The 15036-nt window shown below is 46.0% G+C and overlaps 1 protein-coding gene across 1 annotated transcript; it reads left to right on the top strand.

Annotated features, from left to right (window-relative positions):
• Window positions 1–3381: 3381 nt before the first annotated feature.
• LOC129329278 (serine/threonine-protein kinase pim-3-like) lies at window positions 3382–14690 on the top strand. The gene is made up of 6 exons (XM_054978769.1): window positions 3382–3570; window positions 7883–7983; window positions 9774–9824; window positions 9937–10303; window positions 11443–11619; window positions 12794–14690. Exons 1-6 carry the CDS (start codon window positions 3486–3488, stop codon window positions 12952–12954), a joined length of 942 nt encoding a protein of 313 aa, XP_054834744.1. The 5' UTR covers window positions 3382–3485; the 3' UTR covers window positions 12955–14690.
• Window positions 14691–15036: the final 346 nt, after the last annotated feature.

Here is a 15036-nt window from a genome sequence, read left to right as displayed (position 1 = left end):
TGATGGCGAGTAGTTGTTTCCGTTTGGGAGACTATCTGTATAGCAAAGACTGGCTTACACTCAAGGCTTGGAGAAGGAAGAATCAGCTTCCAGGAGCAGCTGCAGATTCCTGGTAACATGCCCTTTTGCCCATGAGCATTTCATGCACATTATCTTCCATAAACCTTGCAAGGTGCACTGGTCTTATTGTCTGCAATGGTGATCTGATCATTGCTGCCTTCTCTGCGACCCTTCTGTTAGCCAAGCTAGACGGTCTCTATGCAAGTCAATCAATGGGCACAAAACAGAGATGTTCAGAAATCAGTCTCTCTGGATGTTCGCTGATCAACTTGAATCGGGACTGCAATCCTTCAGCAGGAAAAGTTGAAAGGGAGACTCTAGGAGAAACTGCTGACTTAGAATGCATGTGCAGATTTGATGTTATCAGACTAGGATTGAATAGGGAAGATGAGCTCATTTCAAAAAGCAATTGTTCCTTGCAGGTTTGTGCACACTATTTCCATCCTGCTTTGCCAAGCCATCAACAATTGGGAATGGTCCATACCCACCCCGAGGATCTTTGAGTCATTCAACTGGATCTCATTTTTACCTGTGCTGTACAGTGGAGAAACTGGGCCCCTGTGGCTCTGGGGCATCTACCTATATAATCTACTGATAATCTGGGGTGCCTAAAGGAGAATTGAATTTCGGGACTTCCCTGGTTTCCTAGCTCATTCCTCATCTCTTGCTGCCTTTCTGTTTGTAGCTTTGGGCACAAACCTCTCTGCCAACTGAATATAAATGTGCATGTTGTGAAGTGAGCCCTGACTCACCTAACCTTACGCTGTAATAAATTTGTTGGTCCCACAAGGGCTGCATGTAAATTCTAGCCAATGAAGACATCACATTACAAATGCAGAAAAATCACAATGTGCTTTTAGTTTAATGGATGCAAATGCCTTAGAAGGAATTCTATTTTTATTTCAGTCGTGGCCAATGTGTTTGACCCACAGAGTATGTTGCCAAATGGCAATAACTTACAAATGGCATCTAACAAGGTAGGCATCGGCTATCATCACCCTTTAAAGGCCTTACATTCAAGGAGGTCTGGATGTTCCAAACCCGTATCTTGGTTACCAAATTACCCAACTCCTTTTGATTGGGCAAGAAACGTTCGTTATCTTTGGAGCAGGATGTGCTCAGATATTTCCACTAGAACACCTGTGGATTCCTTGGTACTTCAGACATCCTGTAGCTCTAGCATCCATTGCTGTGTAAAGTACTGAAGGTCTGGAGTACCTGTATGATTAAACTTGGGCAGGGCTGTTGTTCAGTGGTAGAACATGCAGAAGGTCCCATGTTCAATACCTGGCATCTTCAGCGAAAATGACTGTGTAGTAGGTGATGTTAAAGACCTCAGACACTGGACAGCCATTGTTGGTCAGAGCAGTCAATGCTGACCCAATATTGGGCAGCTTCATATGTTCGGACAGGCTCCAGGGAGTCCCTGATTTCACCTGTCCTACTTCAATGGTCAGAAACTTGGAATATTAACTTAGCACTGTCTTTAAGCATGGATATGGAAATGCATTCAGAGTCTTAGCTTAGTGATACACTACCCCCTTAAGATCAAGCAGACATTGAAGAAAGGTACAGGATGGTGCTGAATGAAGCAACTGGCAACTCCTTCCATATGTGGTTGTCATGTGTTATCATGCAAGGCTTTTGAAAACATCAGAGACAAAATTAAGGAAATCACAGGTAAACAACTCTCTCAATCCCACATTCCTGGGTCTTTTTTGTCCTCTAAAAACATATCAGGTTTCTGCCAGCTACTGTTAAACTATATGTGGCCTGACAATGGAAATCCTGCACTGCTCCAATCAGTGGCCCAATAGTTGCATGGATTCACAGGACACATATTAGTGGCCATGGCTTTGATAATGGAAAATGCCTTTTCAGATGTATGGATGCCCTTGATGATAAAAATAAATATACCATGACAAAGGCAGTGTTATATAAAGATGTTTATTTCCCGTAATAATAGTGTAATCTATCATTTTAGTGTTCAGTATTGTAGTTCATTTGATCTGTAATTTTATAGACTGTATCTTGAGGGCCAGATTTCATTTCATCTTTTGGGAACGGGGTGATAGGGAGGAGTTGATTTAAGGACGCACATTCTCTGTTCAGCATTGTTACCTCTTTCCAAATGAAACCGATTCCTTCTTCCTAGCATTCCCATTACAATTTCCCATTACAATGGCTTTTCATACCACCTCACTTACGACGTGGCAGGGTTTTACTATATTTTTTTTATTTTTTGTATAACAGCCCCCCACCATGAAATTCAAGAATAAGAGACCACCAGCCTGATGGAGTGGGACTAGGATCTGGGATAACTAGGTTCAAATCCCCACTCTGCCATGTAGCTTGCTAGGTGACCTTGGGCCAGTTACTGTCTCTCAGGCTTACCTACCTCACAGGGTTGTTGTGAGGATAAAATGAAAGAGAGGGGAATGATGTAAGCCCCTTTGGGTCCCTATTAGAAAAAAGGCAGGTATAAATGAAGTAAAAATAAAATTTAAAGGGATGGGGACAGGTCTTGGTAATCCCCTTCTTAGTCACTGTTGGTACAGGAAAGCTTAACTGATGGGATTCAGAAGATGGACTTGTTAATGTCATTAATCCTCCCCATCTTACTCTCATTTAAGCAGTCTTAGAGACTAGTCCTAAACAGAGTTGGGATTCTAAGGCTGCAATCCTAAAAACACTTTCCTGGGAGTAAGCCCCATTGAAGAACATGGGATTACTTCCGAGTAGACCTGCTTAGGACTGCTAAGTATTCTAAGTACATTAACGTCAATGGGTTTAGCAGGGTCTACTTCTGTGTAGGGTGGCAATGCTTAAATAATTAGGGAAACGTAGGCTTCCTATGACAAGCAACAATTGTTTTCCTTTGTTTACACACATTTGCGCTCCTCGTTAACTAACCTGGAATAACTACTACTCCGTCTCTATATTCGCAACTAGGAGGATGAAAGAAAATCCTCACTTTGCCTTCAAGTGTATATTGGAAGAGTGAAGAGGGAGCCGGAAATCGAACCTTTTGCCCTAATGCGCGTTAAATAATCTTTTAGCCGGCACCCGCACAGGTTCTTTTACTCCTGTTCTTCGGGCTCGCACTGGCGACTACTTTTTGACATATCCGCTTCCCCAAGCCCGGAGGGGGTCACTGAACTGGAGCACCCAGCCGGAGCCGTTTTATATTACAAAAAGAGAGAAATGCAGCCAAGCAGGGAAGAACCAACCGGGCAGGGTCCAAGCCTGGAGCGAGTACGGGGCGTGCCTTGGCCGTGGTGGGCGTGCCCTGGCCGATTTCCCGGCCCCGTGAGGCTTTCTTTGGCTTCAGGTTGGCGTCTCGGGATCCAGAGCGGTTTCTGCTGCTTGCGATCGTTCAGAAATTTCCGCGCCAAGAACTGCGAATCGGGGCCGAAGTAGTGGCGATGTCCTCGGTGCAGGTGCTTTACCCTCCCAAAATCCACCACAGCGTGCTCAGCCCGAGCTTCCCCAAAGATGAGCCGGCTCAGGGTAAGTGCCGAGGGATTCCAGGCGGGCAGGGGGGTGCGCAATTCTGTGCGTCGCTCGCAAACCCGGCGCGTTAAGGGACGCTGATGCAGGACTGTGCGAGAAGGTGGACCATACCGTACCGAGGGTGCCAGCCGGGGGAAAGCAATCCTTGCTCTTAGGACAAGGGTTAGATTTTCTCCCCCCACCCCCTTGAGGCTGGGATCCGTTAGTACGCTAACAGGATTTTCCGATCAATTGCCCTTGATTTATATTGCCCATTGGGCTTCCTGCCTGATTCATCAGCTTGTCAGAACTGGCTAAGAGGCATATCTGCACTACCAATTTGCCTGGACTTTATATCAGTTTAACTGTCAGGGTTTTCTTCAAAGAATCCTGGGAATTGTGGTTTGCTGAAGGTGCAAAGAACTTGGTGCTAGAGAAAATTTCTTTCCCCATGGACTACAGTTCCCAAGGTTCCCGAGGAAGATGAAATAAATGCGTAGCGAGTTCAAGTGTGTCGTAGTCGTGTTTCCCAAAGGCTGCAGTCCCTTTTTTGACAGCACTGGTGACTCTGCAGCCGAGATTCACAGAAAGGAAGACTATTGCTGGTTTTTTTCAGAGGTGGGGATCAGGGGACCACTTGTCCTCCCTGCCCCCCCCCCCCCAAGATAAAAGAGTCTTGAATACAGGTTGCCCTTGATTTATATTGTCCATTGGGCTTCCTGCCTGAAAACCACTGGTTCCCTTTATATGAGCTTTGCTAAGAACAAGGGGTTAGCGCTCAAACCAGCGTGGTTTACATTTATAGAAACTCGAGTTGCTTTTTTTTAATGGTAGTAGAGGACACGCCGCTTGGGCAACGTTTGTGATATTTCCAACAGATTCCTTGCAGTAAAGTTGAGAGAGGTCGAGAGTTGCGCCTCAGTGCTGACCTCTATGGGCAGCTACTGGCCCTGCAGAAGTTTCTGGCCTATTGCGGTAAAATGCTGGGATACAAATTTGCAAGTGGCAAGGCTCTCTTAATCAGTCTAGGTTAAATTCTGTGCTGGGTTCAAGCAAGTGCAAGCACTGAATAATTAACGACCATAGCGACCCACTGAGCTGAACACAGATGGTGGGAGGGAGAATTGTCTGTGTATTCTAGGTACCTGGCCTTGAACCTGCTTGTTGCTGGCAAGGGAAAACATTTGTCCCAACAGCTGTGAAAGTAAATAGGCCATTGGGATGGGCAGTCTGTTAACAGTAACTGCCTGTGTCATACTTTAAAAACTTTCTGAACCCCCACCCCTCTTGCTAGGATTTGTCACTCAAGAAGTATGTCATACATCATATGCTACTAACCATTCACAGCCTGATTAAGAATGTTCAAAGCTCTGATTTTTAAAAAAAGCCTCAACAGCCACTGCAACACTGCTGTAAGACCGGGCAGTTTCATTAGGAAACATCCCATGTGTGGTTGAAAGAGCCCTGCCTAAATGTACAAAGTGAATTCATAGACTGGACCATTGTAAGCTGCCTTGAGTTCCAGCAAGGTAGAAAGGCAAGCAATAAATGTTTTAAATAAATAAAATGAGCTTTGAATTGCTTGGTTCCTAGCTCAATCACCCCAGGTGCAATTTCTCCCCTCTAATTCCCTTCCCCATAAGGGACCCTCCAGCAGTTTATTTTATATGCTTGTTACAGAAAACCTCATTTTACTATATGCAAGTAAATGCCCTTGATACTCACTTAGAAAGTTCACTTAAAATCTTGGCTCCATTTTTGACATTAAAAAAAAACTACCAATACAAAAAAAAAGTACTGGCGTGGCCATAGCTTCTCCCCCTCTTTATTAACACAAACTGGAGCCTTGTGGTATCTTAAAGCCTAACCATTTTTTTTAGTCTAGTTAAGATTTTTGTGGATACAATGAATGAATCACCACTCTTTTATACAAGAGGCTGGGGGGGAAGAGAACCCAGCAGGGTGAAGGATGCAAAATCGTGCAGGGTGAGATGCTGTTGTAAAAACCAAGCCCAACCAAGGAAGGTACAGGGGCAGTGCCTTTATTGTGGAATGAAACCGGTGTGGCTGTTCCTCCGGCTCAACAACCCCGCGAGAGGGACGCCGCCTTTCAACCCAGCCTTCTCCCTCCCCCTTGACATACTTCAACGATGACCCTGGTCGGCTGGGCCGGCACTTTGGCCTTGCCGCTTGTCTCACGTGGCTCGGCTTATCCCCTTTCCCGGCACCGCGGTGTCTCCTCCAAAGCGCACCACAAACAACCAGCCCCCGCCCGGCCGGCCCCTTCCCGGGACACCCCCTTCCTCTCGGCCCTGCCGCACTTCAGCGGTGACGTGGGCGAGCCGCTTATCGCCCGGCGTTTATGGCCGGAGCTCCCTCGCCTCGGGAGCATTTCTCGCATTCCAGGGGAGCTTGGAGAGAGGCGCAGTCTGCGGCTTATCGCTTTAAGGCTGCAGTGCGGGAAAGGGAAACCGGGCAGGGGGTAGGAAAGGGCGGCGTGGTCATTTGGAGCCCGGAGGAGATTGATTTCGGGGGCATCGGGGTCTGCTGCCTTTCAGTTCAGCCTCCTGGGTCATTTCCATAGCAAAGAGACGGCGAGTTTAGGAGCAGCAGCCCGGCTTTGAAGGCGAGAGAGGGCGGCCGTGTGTGGCTTGCCTAAGACCACCCAAACTAATGCAGGCGAGGAGTGGTCAAGAGCAAAGCCGGCCAATGGCACACGCTCGTTCCAGCACTGCCAGGCCGCATTTGAAATGGACGCTAATGCAAATGTAGGTAGGGCTCGTAGACGAGTGGCAGGAAGCGTAGGAAGCTGGCGGGATGCTATGTTGAGAAGGCATTTGGAGGCGCTGGTACTTTCCCCCAAAGCTTGGCTCGAGAGATCGGGGGTCTTTTCCACTCAGGGCAGTTTCGTCCTGTTAATCTAGTGCTAAAACAAACAAATCCTGACAAGGAATTGCGTTGTTGGGGAAAAACCCCGTGGATGGTTTTCAAAAGAACAGCTTCCTTCTACGTTTACAGCATACCTGAATGAATGAGTGGCGGCGCTTAAGTGAGTGCATGTGGTGTCCAATTATGCAACCCTTTCAGTACAAAAAGAGGTTGCAAGTAGCCACGTTGGTCCAAAGCAGAATTCAGACGCAAAAGCCACATTTTGGGTTGTCCCGGACACTCTGATGCCGGAACCCTTCCCTGCAAGGCAGGGCGTGGATGACGGCAGGCACCTTAGTGCGTTGTGGGGTAAATAACTAGCTGCACACTAGTTGACTTTTGCAGTAAACGGGCCTGGCAGCAGTTGGCTCTTTGCTGGGTTATGTAATGGGGGGGGGGGAGATGTGGAAAGACACTGGGCTGCCTCTCCTCAGTATGTTCGTCTGAGTGAGTGTCAGGAACAAGTGCACGCTCCATAAATCAGTCGACACCGAAGCTAGCCTCCTGCATTACAGCTGCCGGTGCTTGCAAGTCAGCATTCTCCCGGGAAAGGGCAGAGACTGGGGGCATTAATAACAGCAGCCGCCGCCGCAAGAAACCACCTGAAGGAACAAGAATTAATTGAGCACAAAAACCGATGAACGGAATAAGCGGTAGAAGTAGGACAAACTCGCTCACTCTCACTGCCTCCTTGCAAAGTTGAGCTTTAAACGATCTGCGAGATCCCGGATCGCACGTGGGAAAACGGGCGGGGGTAGGGAGGAGGCGAGACAAAAAAGCTCGCGCGCCTCTTCGCGATTGGCTGTCGTTACGCGCCGCCACGCTTCTGATTCGCTAAGATCTGTCTCCAACTCGCCCTCTCTCGAGCCAGTCCCCGCCCTTGAGTCTGGACGGCTGTTTGTTCGTCCCCCGGCGATTTAGCCCCGCCCTACCGGCGGGGGACCGAATTCCTGCTGCTTCCTCTGATTGGCTGAGCCTTTTGGCTTCTCTCCGAGAGTCGCCTCCCGATTGGCCCGCGTCGGCTCGGGGTTGGAATTTTTGCAAAGCGAAGGAATTTCAAGACACACGTGGTGGCAACAATTCAAAGCTGGGCTTGCGGGCGCGGAGGGAAGTTTGTTCTTGGCTGCTCCATTGCTTTCCCGCAGGCCATGCTTTTGGCTCAGGAGCCCGCTTGCCAAGAAGGGCCGCCGGCCCCGGGAGCAGCCCCGCAGGATCCTTGCCACTTGGGTATAGCAGGGCTGTTCATGGGAGTTTTTGTGAATGGAAGTCCTGGGGCGGGTTGGAGAAAGCCGCAGGGGGCAGGAGAGGCGTTGCTACCCACCCACCTCGTTCTGCTAAACAGTATTTCCATTGGGATTATTTTTGCGCTAACCCCCCCGCCCCGTCTGTTTGTTGCTTACAGGGAAGGCGACCTTGGAGACGCGCTATCACCTGGGAGCCTTGATCGGCAGCGGGGGCTTCGGCACGGTGTACGCAGGAACGCGGCTCAGCGATTCCCTTCCGGTGAGTGAGCGGCGTTTCGCGGGAGACGGTGGGATGGGAATAGTTGAGCGTTACCTCATTAATGCTACAAGAGCCTGGGCTGGAGCATGCTGCAGTAAGGGAGTTTCCCGTTGCCCCAATACAATTAATTGTCCTTGCTTTGCCGCTCTCTATCCACTGCCCACTTTTATTTAAACTGACTTCTAATTCTTTCCCAAACGTTCAGCTTCGGATGGGCATAGTGGGATTTCCTGGTCACTTAATTGTTAGATAGGAGCGTACTTAACTCAGTTGAATATTGAATAAATATGTCTCGTATGAATGAGATTATATCTGTCTTGGACTATGTCTCATGTTGTTACCTGGTTTAGGGATATCAGTTTTAAAATAAAGCCTGGTTTCAAGCCATTGAAATATTCCTAAGAAAATCTCAACCCAACTAGTACTCTAACTTGCTGTTTAAAACATTTATTCATGCACACTCTTTATAACCGATGGAAGTTATAGTTAAGAACTGGTGATGTGTATTTAGAGACTCCTTATGAATTCCATCAAAGATTAACATTTTGAGGGATTTCCAAATAAAAAGACGAGAAAAACTTACTTCAGGGAACAGTTTTGCCTGGAAAACTTTTTCCAGTGTTATGGTCATGCATAAAAAACCAAAGTACTAGGTTTCAAAGTTGAAAAAAGGGCATTATGGAGATCCTTTACCCATGCAATAGATAAATATTAAAACATATGATGTAAAATGCCACATCTAAATATTAGGTCAATAAATCATCCAGAGAGTGAAATACATTATAACATTCCAAAGAATATTCAAGAAATACAATTTCCATTGAAATGTTGAAAGAATACAATTCACCTCTCCTAGGAATAAGAAGTGCACTTCATGTAAATAACCACGTAATAGCAATGTCACTGGCAAAAATACTGTCCCCATCAAACAAAACTATAGTGGAGATAAAGTGTTCAGTCGTGAACAACTATACCTATAACATTGTTTCAAGCCATCCACTAGAATAGACTCAAAATACCAGAAACTAGTTCATATTGCATTCATGTTCAATAGCAAAAGAATATAAGGATCTTTCTTCTTCAGAAGAGGTTATTGAAGCAAAGTGCTAATGTTCCCTGTAAGATTAGTTTTGCTAGTGTTGTGACTATATAGCCATTTTATGAGTTGTATTTTGTTTTACTCCTTGAATAGGTGAATAGCATTCTTTAAATATTTCATTGCAAATTGTCTTCCTTGAATATTCTTTGAGCTCTATGACTGTTGCATATTTTGCTCCTTGGATATTTTATTGACGTGACATTTATTTTATTGCATCATTACAATATTTTAATATTTATCTGTCTTCTGAGTCATGGTGTTTCTTATGCTGGCTCTCCATAACATAGCAGTATTTCAACTGTGAAGCCTCTAGTACTTGCATACTCTGTTTTCCTGTGTTTATAGAAGTTTGTTCTCTTCTGTTTTCTTTTTATTGTGTATGTGCATGCCCAAGATGTATGTGCGTGCAAAATATGCCAATTTTTTCTAATCACACAATATGGCAACAGCACATCAGGCATGCTTAGTAAGTTCCCAGTTTGCATTATCCTAGTGCTTAAAAAAGGGTTATATAAAAGTGAAAAGGAGATAGAGCCAAGATAAAGTTCCCAGGTTGCGGGGAGGGTGGAATAGAAATCCAATAAAAAAAATAAATACATTGTGCTGAGCAGGAAATGCTCTCTCTTCCTTAATCAGGCTTGCATTTGGAGTCCGATAGATCTTGTTTATTAAATCTTTCTCTTCCTTTCAGGTGGCCATTAAGTATGTTGCCAAGGATCGAATCTTGCAGTTCCACCATATGGTAAGTTTCTCCCCTTCTGTATTGTGTCTTGCACACTGGGTGTCGTTGTGATATCTCTGTGCACTTTTGAAGACACTGCCCAGTATGAATCTTTTCTCTGTTTCATTTCCAGAATGGCACATTAGTCCCACTTGAAGTCCTGCTTCTGAAGAAGGTGTCGTCCTCAGGTTGCCGAGGCATTATCCGCCTCCTGGATTGGTTTGAGGAAACTGACTCATACCTCATTGTTATGGAGCGCCCCCTCGTGTATCAAGACCTGTTTGACGTGATCACAGACCGGGGCCCGCTCCCCGAAACCGTGGCTGTCAGTTATTTCAAGCAGGTGGTTGAAGCGGTGCACCATTGCCACTTGTGCGGTGTGTTGCATCGGGACATCAAGGATGAGAACATCCTGGTAGACCTTCTGCATGGTGAACTGAAGCTCATAGACTTTGGCTCTGGCGCCTTGCTCCGGGATTCTCCATACACAGACTTTGATGGTGAGTATGCTGTATGTGTTACTGGAGCAAGCCAGGGGACAAAATCTCTGCAACAGTGGAGCCTCCCTAAGGCCAGCACAGCCAGGCAGTATAATAAAGCACGCTCTTCTGGCTCCTTTTCTGTGTAGGCCTCAACTAGTTAAGTCAGGAAAGCTAAACCCATTCTGGATCCAAACAAATGAATCTGTGATTCCTCAATTGGATTCATGGGCCAATGGAGTAACTTTCTTGTCTTCTGGTTTGGGGTTTGTTTTCGGCAGTATATCTGCTTCCTTGTGATCCCTCTTAAATCCTGTCAAATGCCTAACCAATTATCTCTGTTCTTCTGTGAACTGGTCCCTTTCAAGGCTCTTGTATCTTTGGGGAAGCTTGCATTGCTAGTTTTCAGGGAAGGCTTGTTAGGGTCTAATAGGAGAGGCCTTACTGGATCGCTGCTATGTGGGTGAGCTATGCTTTAATTCATTGTGGCTGTCTATGTTTACGCATGCTGTCGGTGTGCATGTGGAGGAGAAATTCCAGTTGGCACTAGTAACTGTTAACTGATCTGTTTGTACACAGAAGCAGGTGGTGGCACCAGTAACATGACTAATGTGTAAAAAAAAAAAAAAAAGAGTGTGCTTTTTGTTGTTGTATCCTGAAAGACATGGGTCTGGTTGGCACTGCACAAGTGCGAGCTTATGTAGCAAGAATGCTCCCTTGCTTTAAAAATGTCCCTGCAGATAAAAAATCAGTACATCAGGGAGGAAGGTGAGAACCTGGCCTTTCTCCTTGATATGCTGGTTTTCTATATGCATCTTTCCATGGAGGTATTCAGTCATGCAGCCCAAACCCCAGGTTGTCACCTCAGTAAGAATCGGGCTATAGCTTCTGGCACAAAAGTGGGATGCCTAATTTTTTGGACACAATCTGTGCTCCAGTCCCACTGTTGTGTATTATGCTATTTATGTAGTAATTTCATCATCTCCATTCTGCAATCGATGCAGTAGTATTGATTCTTTTTACTTTGTTTGGGTGATGAAAGTGGAACTGAAGGTTTCTAATGGTTAGCCAGAACTTTTAGGATATGTTTTGTTGTGGTTTCTGAGCATGATTGGAGTCTCTCTGGACAACAAATTCACTGCTCTTTTCTGTTCCTGTAGGCACCCGTGTATACAGTCCTCCTGAATGGATAAAATATCACCGGTACCATGGCCTGCCTGCCACTGTGTGGTCGCTGGGTGTGCTTCTCTATGATATGGTGTGTGGGGACATCCCTTTCGAACGTGATGAAGAGATTCTTCTCGGGAGACTCCACTATCATTGCAGGGTATCCACAGGTAAGACTGTTGCTCTTGACCAGGCAAGCTTGGGGGTCCGCAATCCGGAGTTCCATTTTTACTGGTATCCAATGGTATGGGATCAGGGGTGGAGGGATCAATGGCAATTTCTGCTGCTTGTAGGCATTTATATGGCCCAAACTGTTCCTGAAGGTCTTAGCCATATTATCTGGTATGACGTCTTCATTCTGAAGATCAGATTAAGCCACAGGTAAGTAATAGAAAGGGTAAGATCCCTCGGGGTACATATGCTTAGAGGGCACAGAATAAGTTTAATGTAAGCAACAGAACCAGGCCTTGGGTTGACTTGGTGTTGGGAGGAGCGCAGGCCATATTTGCCAGCTTCAAAAAACAAGGAGATTTCTGGTAGTTATGTTTTGTCTGTCCCGAGTATATAGTGCTTTGTGGTCTATCCTTGTACAGGCTGGTGAATCAGGACTTTGCTTGGCAGAAGCCATTCTGATTTTTCTGCATGAAGGCCTTTTTTTGTATATATAATGGAACTACCTTTGATAGATGGTTTATTTAGTAAATTTTTTTGTCCACCTTTCGTGCAAGGAGCTCAGGGTGATGTACATGGCTTTCCTGTTCTTTCCTCTCAGCAACCCTGTGAGGTAGGGTGGGCTGAGAAAATGACTAGTCTAAGATCACACAGTGACTTTCATCACTGCAGAGGGGAGCGGTTTCGAACCTAGATCAATACTGTATGCCCCATGGACCTCTCCCAGTTTACCCCAGGAAGATGTTATGCTAACAGATCTGGGTCCCTTTAAGAATTGGTGTTAAACTTGGTGCATATTTTGGTTTGAGTTTTTTGAGAATCCTTCAGTGTATGCCGTCTGATTTGTCAAATGATGCTGGAGCTTTATGATGGCTGGATGAGGAAGCTTCACATGGCTAGCATTAAGTAAATGCAACAAGACACTGGCTTCTGTGGGAGTGGTCTACTTCACAAATAAATTCAGTAACCTGACTCTCGGCTAGGAACTCTTCTTGCATTACTTAACTGAGCTGAGCATTAGTCTAGTCTGGAAGGCCTTACTCTGTTATGAACATGTTCTGGGTGACCTTGGTAACTAGTTCTGGTTTAGATTTGCACAAAATCAGCTGATGCTTGTCAAGTGCTTCATGCGCTTCAGAGCTGCTATATGAATGGTTGTTTTCTTCTTGACAGATTGCCGTCACTTGATTGAGTGGTGCCTCTCTCTGGTCCCAGAGAAGCGACCTTCCCTGGAGCAAATCCTGGCACACCCCTGGCTGCTCACCACCCTGGAGCACAGTGGGCGCAAAGCACAGCAGCAGCCCACAGTCTCTAAAGCAGGCACTAGCCTGTGACTATTGATACCTCCGGACAGCATTGGGGTGGGCTTGGCACAGACTGTGGACAAAATTACTCTTGGCCTCTCCTTCACCAACAGGCTGATTGTCAAGCGGCTGCCCTGGCACATACTTTGCCACTGGAGAGGGGGCAAGGGGTGACTCGTGAAAACCCAGGTCAATAGCAGCAACCCTGCATAGCATAACTAGACAGTGGGGCCTGGCTCACCACCTTACCAAAGGTAATACTACAGACCAATGGGCACTGCTCTGTTTACAGAAGGACTCCCTGCTTATCCCATGCACTGGTGAGGCACAGAAGATTGGCACCAAGCAAGCAACATCTGAAGGCTGTGTAGTGCTTTTTTTCTGCCCCCTGCACTCTGGGATGGGCACTGGAGCCTGAAGGAGCTTGGAACTTCCCTGAAGAACCAGGACTGGATGAACTTTTCAATGTATTACAGATATGGTGATATGTCCCTTGCAGGCGCCAGCTTTTATTTATTTAGCATGATGTTCCTTTGGGGACTGGCTGTTCCATGCTGTGCTTATGCTAAGTATCATGCGCCTGTCTACTGTCCAGTCAGAAAAGTGACATTGGATGCTGTGACCTCTGATCCCTCTGCCCCATCTTGCCATTCTTGGCCAGCCATTCCACATCTGAATCCAGCTCCAAAAGATAGGCCTGTGGGCTGAGGGGATTTTTTTTTAGGGGGGTGGGGGTGCAACGTAGCAGAAATGCAAAAGAAACACAACTATGTGGAAAATTTAAAATTCCCAACTCTTGACATTTTATAGTGATGAGGACTTTGAGTTGAATAATGTGATCTGGAAATCCTGACAGAATGCTGCAGATTTTTGGAGACTGCTCCATTTTGGTTTCTAGTACTTGGTTCTTTTCTCTTGATTTTTTTTTCCCTAGCTCCTCATCCTGGAGAAGCTTGAAGTTGTATTCCGCCAGGATGTACAGAAACACACCTGTGGATAGGTTTTCCCTCAGCCTGCTTTTTTCCTAGAATAAACTGAGGGGACAACAGGAGGTTGTGATCTTGACCTAGAATTTAGGGAGCATGTAGCCTTAAGTTCTCAAAAACAGTGGCCCTTTTAATGTGAATTGGTGCCTTGAAGGAGGGTAGTAGCCTTATAAATGCCACACTTTGCCGATAAAGAATGTAGATTTCTTCAAGTGTTAGGATAACTACTGGGGCCCAATCTCGACAGGTTTTGGAAGCTTTTCTAGCTTGAGTGGGAGAGGACATCTACTGAGGAAGTTTTCATATTACATCACTATAGAATTCCTGTTTTGCTAATTCTTTGGGGAAAATGGATCCTGACTCTTTGGACAATTAATTAGAGGGGGGAGGTTGGAGTCTTATCCTGGCCTTCAGGTAGACAAAACCCTATATCACCACTGCTTAGTTGAGCAACCTTTGAGTGCCTTAATGGGTTTTCTGGCACTGCCTCTTTAGGACACAGTCACACCAGCAGGGAATGGGGCAGGATACTAGCCAGGAAAGGATGCCGTAAGAGCCAGGATCCAGCCTTGGGAAGCCCCAGCATCAATTTCTGAGCCTGCCTTCTTTGGCAATGTAACCGAAAAGTATTTATATTGCAGTTCAGGATCTGATTTGTGTATTTGTGGATTTTTTTATTACTGTGTCTGATGTACACACCTGTGCATTCATATAACCTTATGATGCCTTGCCTGTTTAAGGCTCCAATAACAAAACCCTTTCTGGGATTAAAAGACTTTTATAAGAAAAAAAACCTGGTTCATGTTTTTCTATTCCTATCTGTAGTTGAGGGGCAGAGAGGGGGTCTGTATGACTACACAGCATAAACCCTCTCAGGCAGTAGCAGGGCTCAGGTGATCACAGTGAGATCTCTGGGTAAAAGCAAGACTGTTCAGTGTGGCATTTGAAAACCAAGCCCCTTAGAGACCCAAAGCAGGGTCCCTCATCCTGTGAAATAAGTTTAAAGACCTAGTTAGAAGCTAAAAAGGGTGCATTCCGTGTGGTGATGGGTGAGGGCTTTGTGGGTGTACATTGCTGCCCAAAATGGTCTTTATGTTCCCTTACTCCCTAAGTTGTGTACATTTAC

The sequence above is a fragment of the Eublepharis macularius genome, chromosome 4 (genome assembly GCF_028583425.1).
Source record: "Eublepharis macularius isolate TG4126 chromosome 4, MPM_Emac_v1.0, whole genome shotgun sequence".
Lineage (NCBI taxonomy): Eukaryota > Metazoa > Chordata > Lepidosauria > Squamata > Eublepharidae > Eublepharis > Eublepharis macularius.
The sequence above is the reverse complement of the archived record's forward strand: the minus strand, read 5'-3'. Positions and strand labels throughout refer to the sequence as shown.

Coding starts and splice junctions, on each gene's coding strand:
- LOC129329278 (XM_054978769.1), top strand. CDS start 3,486: ATGTCCTCGGTGCAGGTGCTTTACCCTCCCAAAATCCACCACAGCGTG. Junction 7,984..9,773: donor GGCTCAGCGATTCCCTTCCG/GTGAGTGAGCGG, acceptor TCTTCCTTTCAG/GTGGCCATTAAGTATGTTGC. Junction 11,620..12,793: donor TCATTGCAGGGTATCCACAG/GTAAGACTGTTG, acceptor TCTTCTTGACAG/ATTGCCGTCACTTGATTGAG.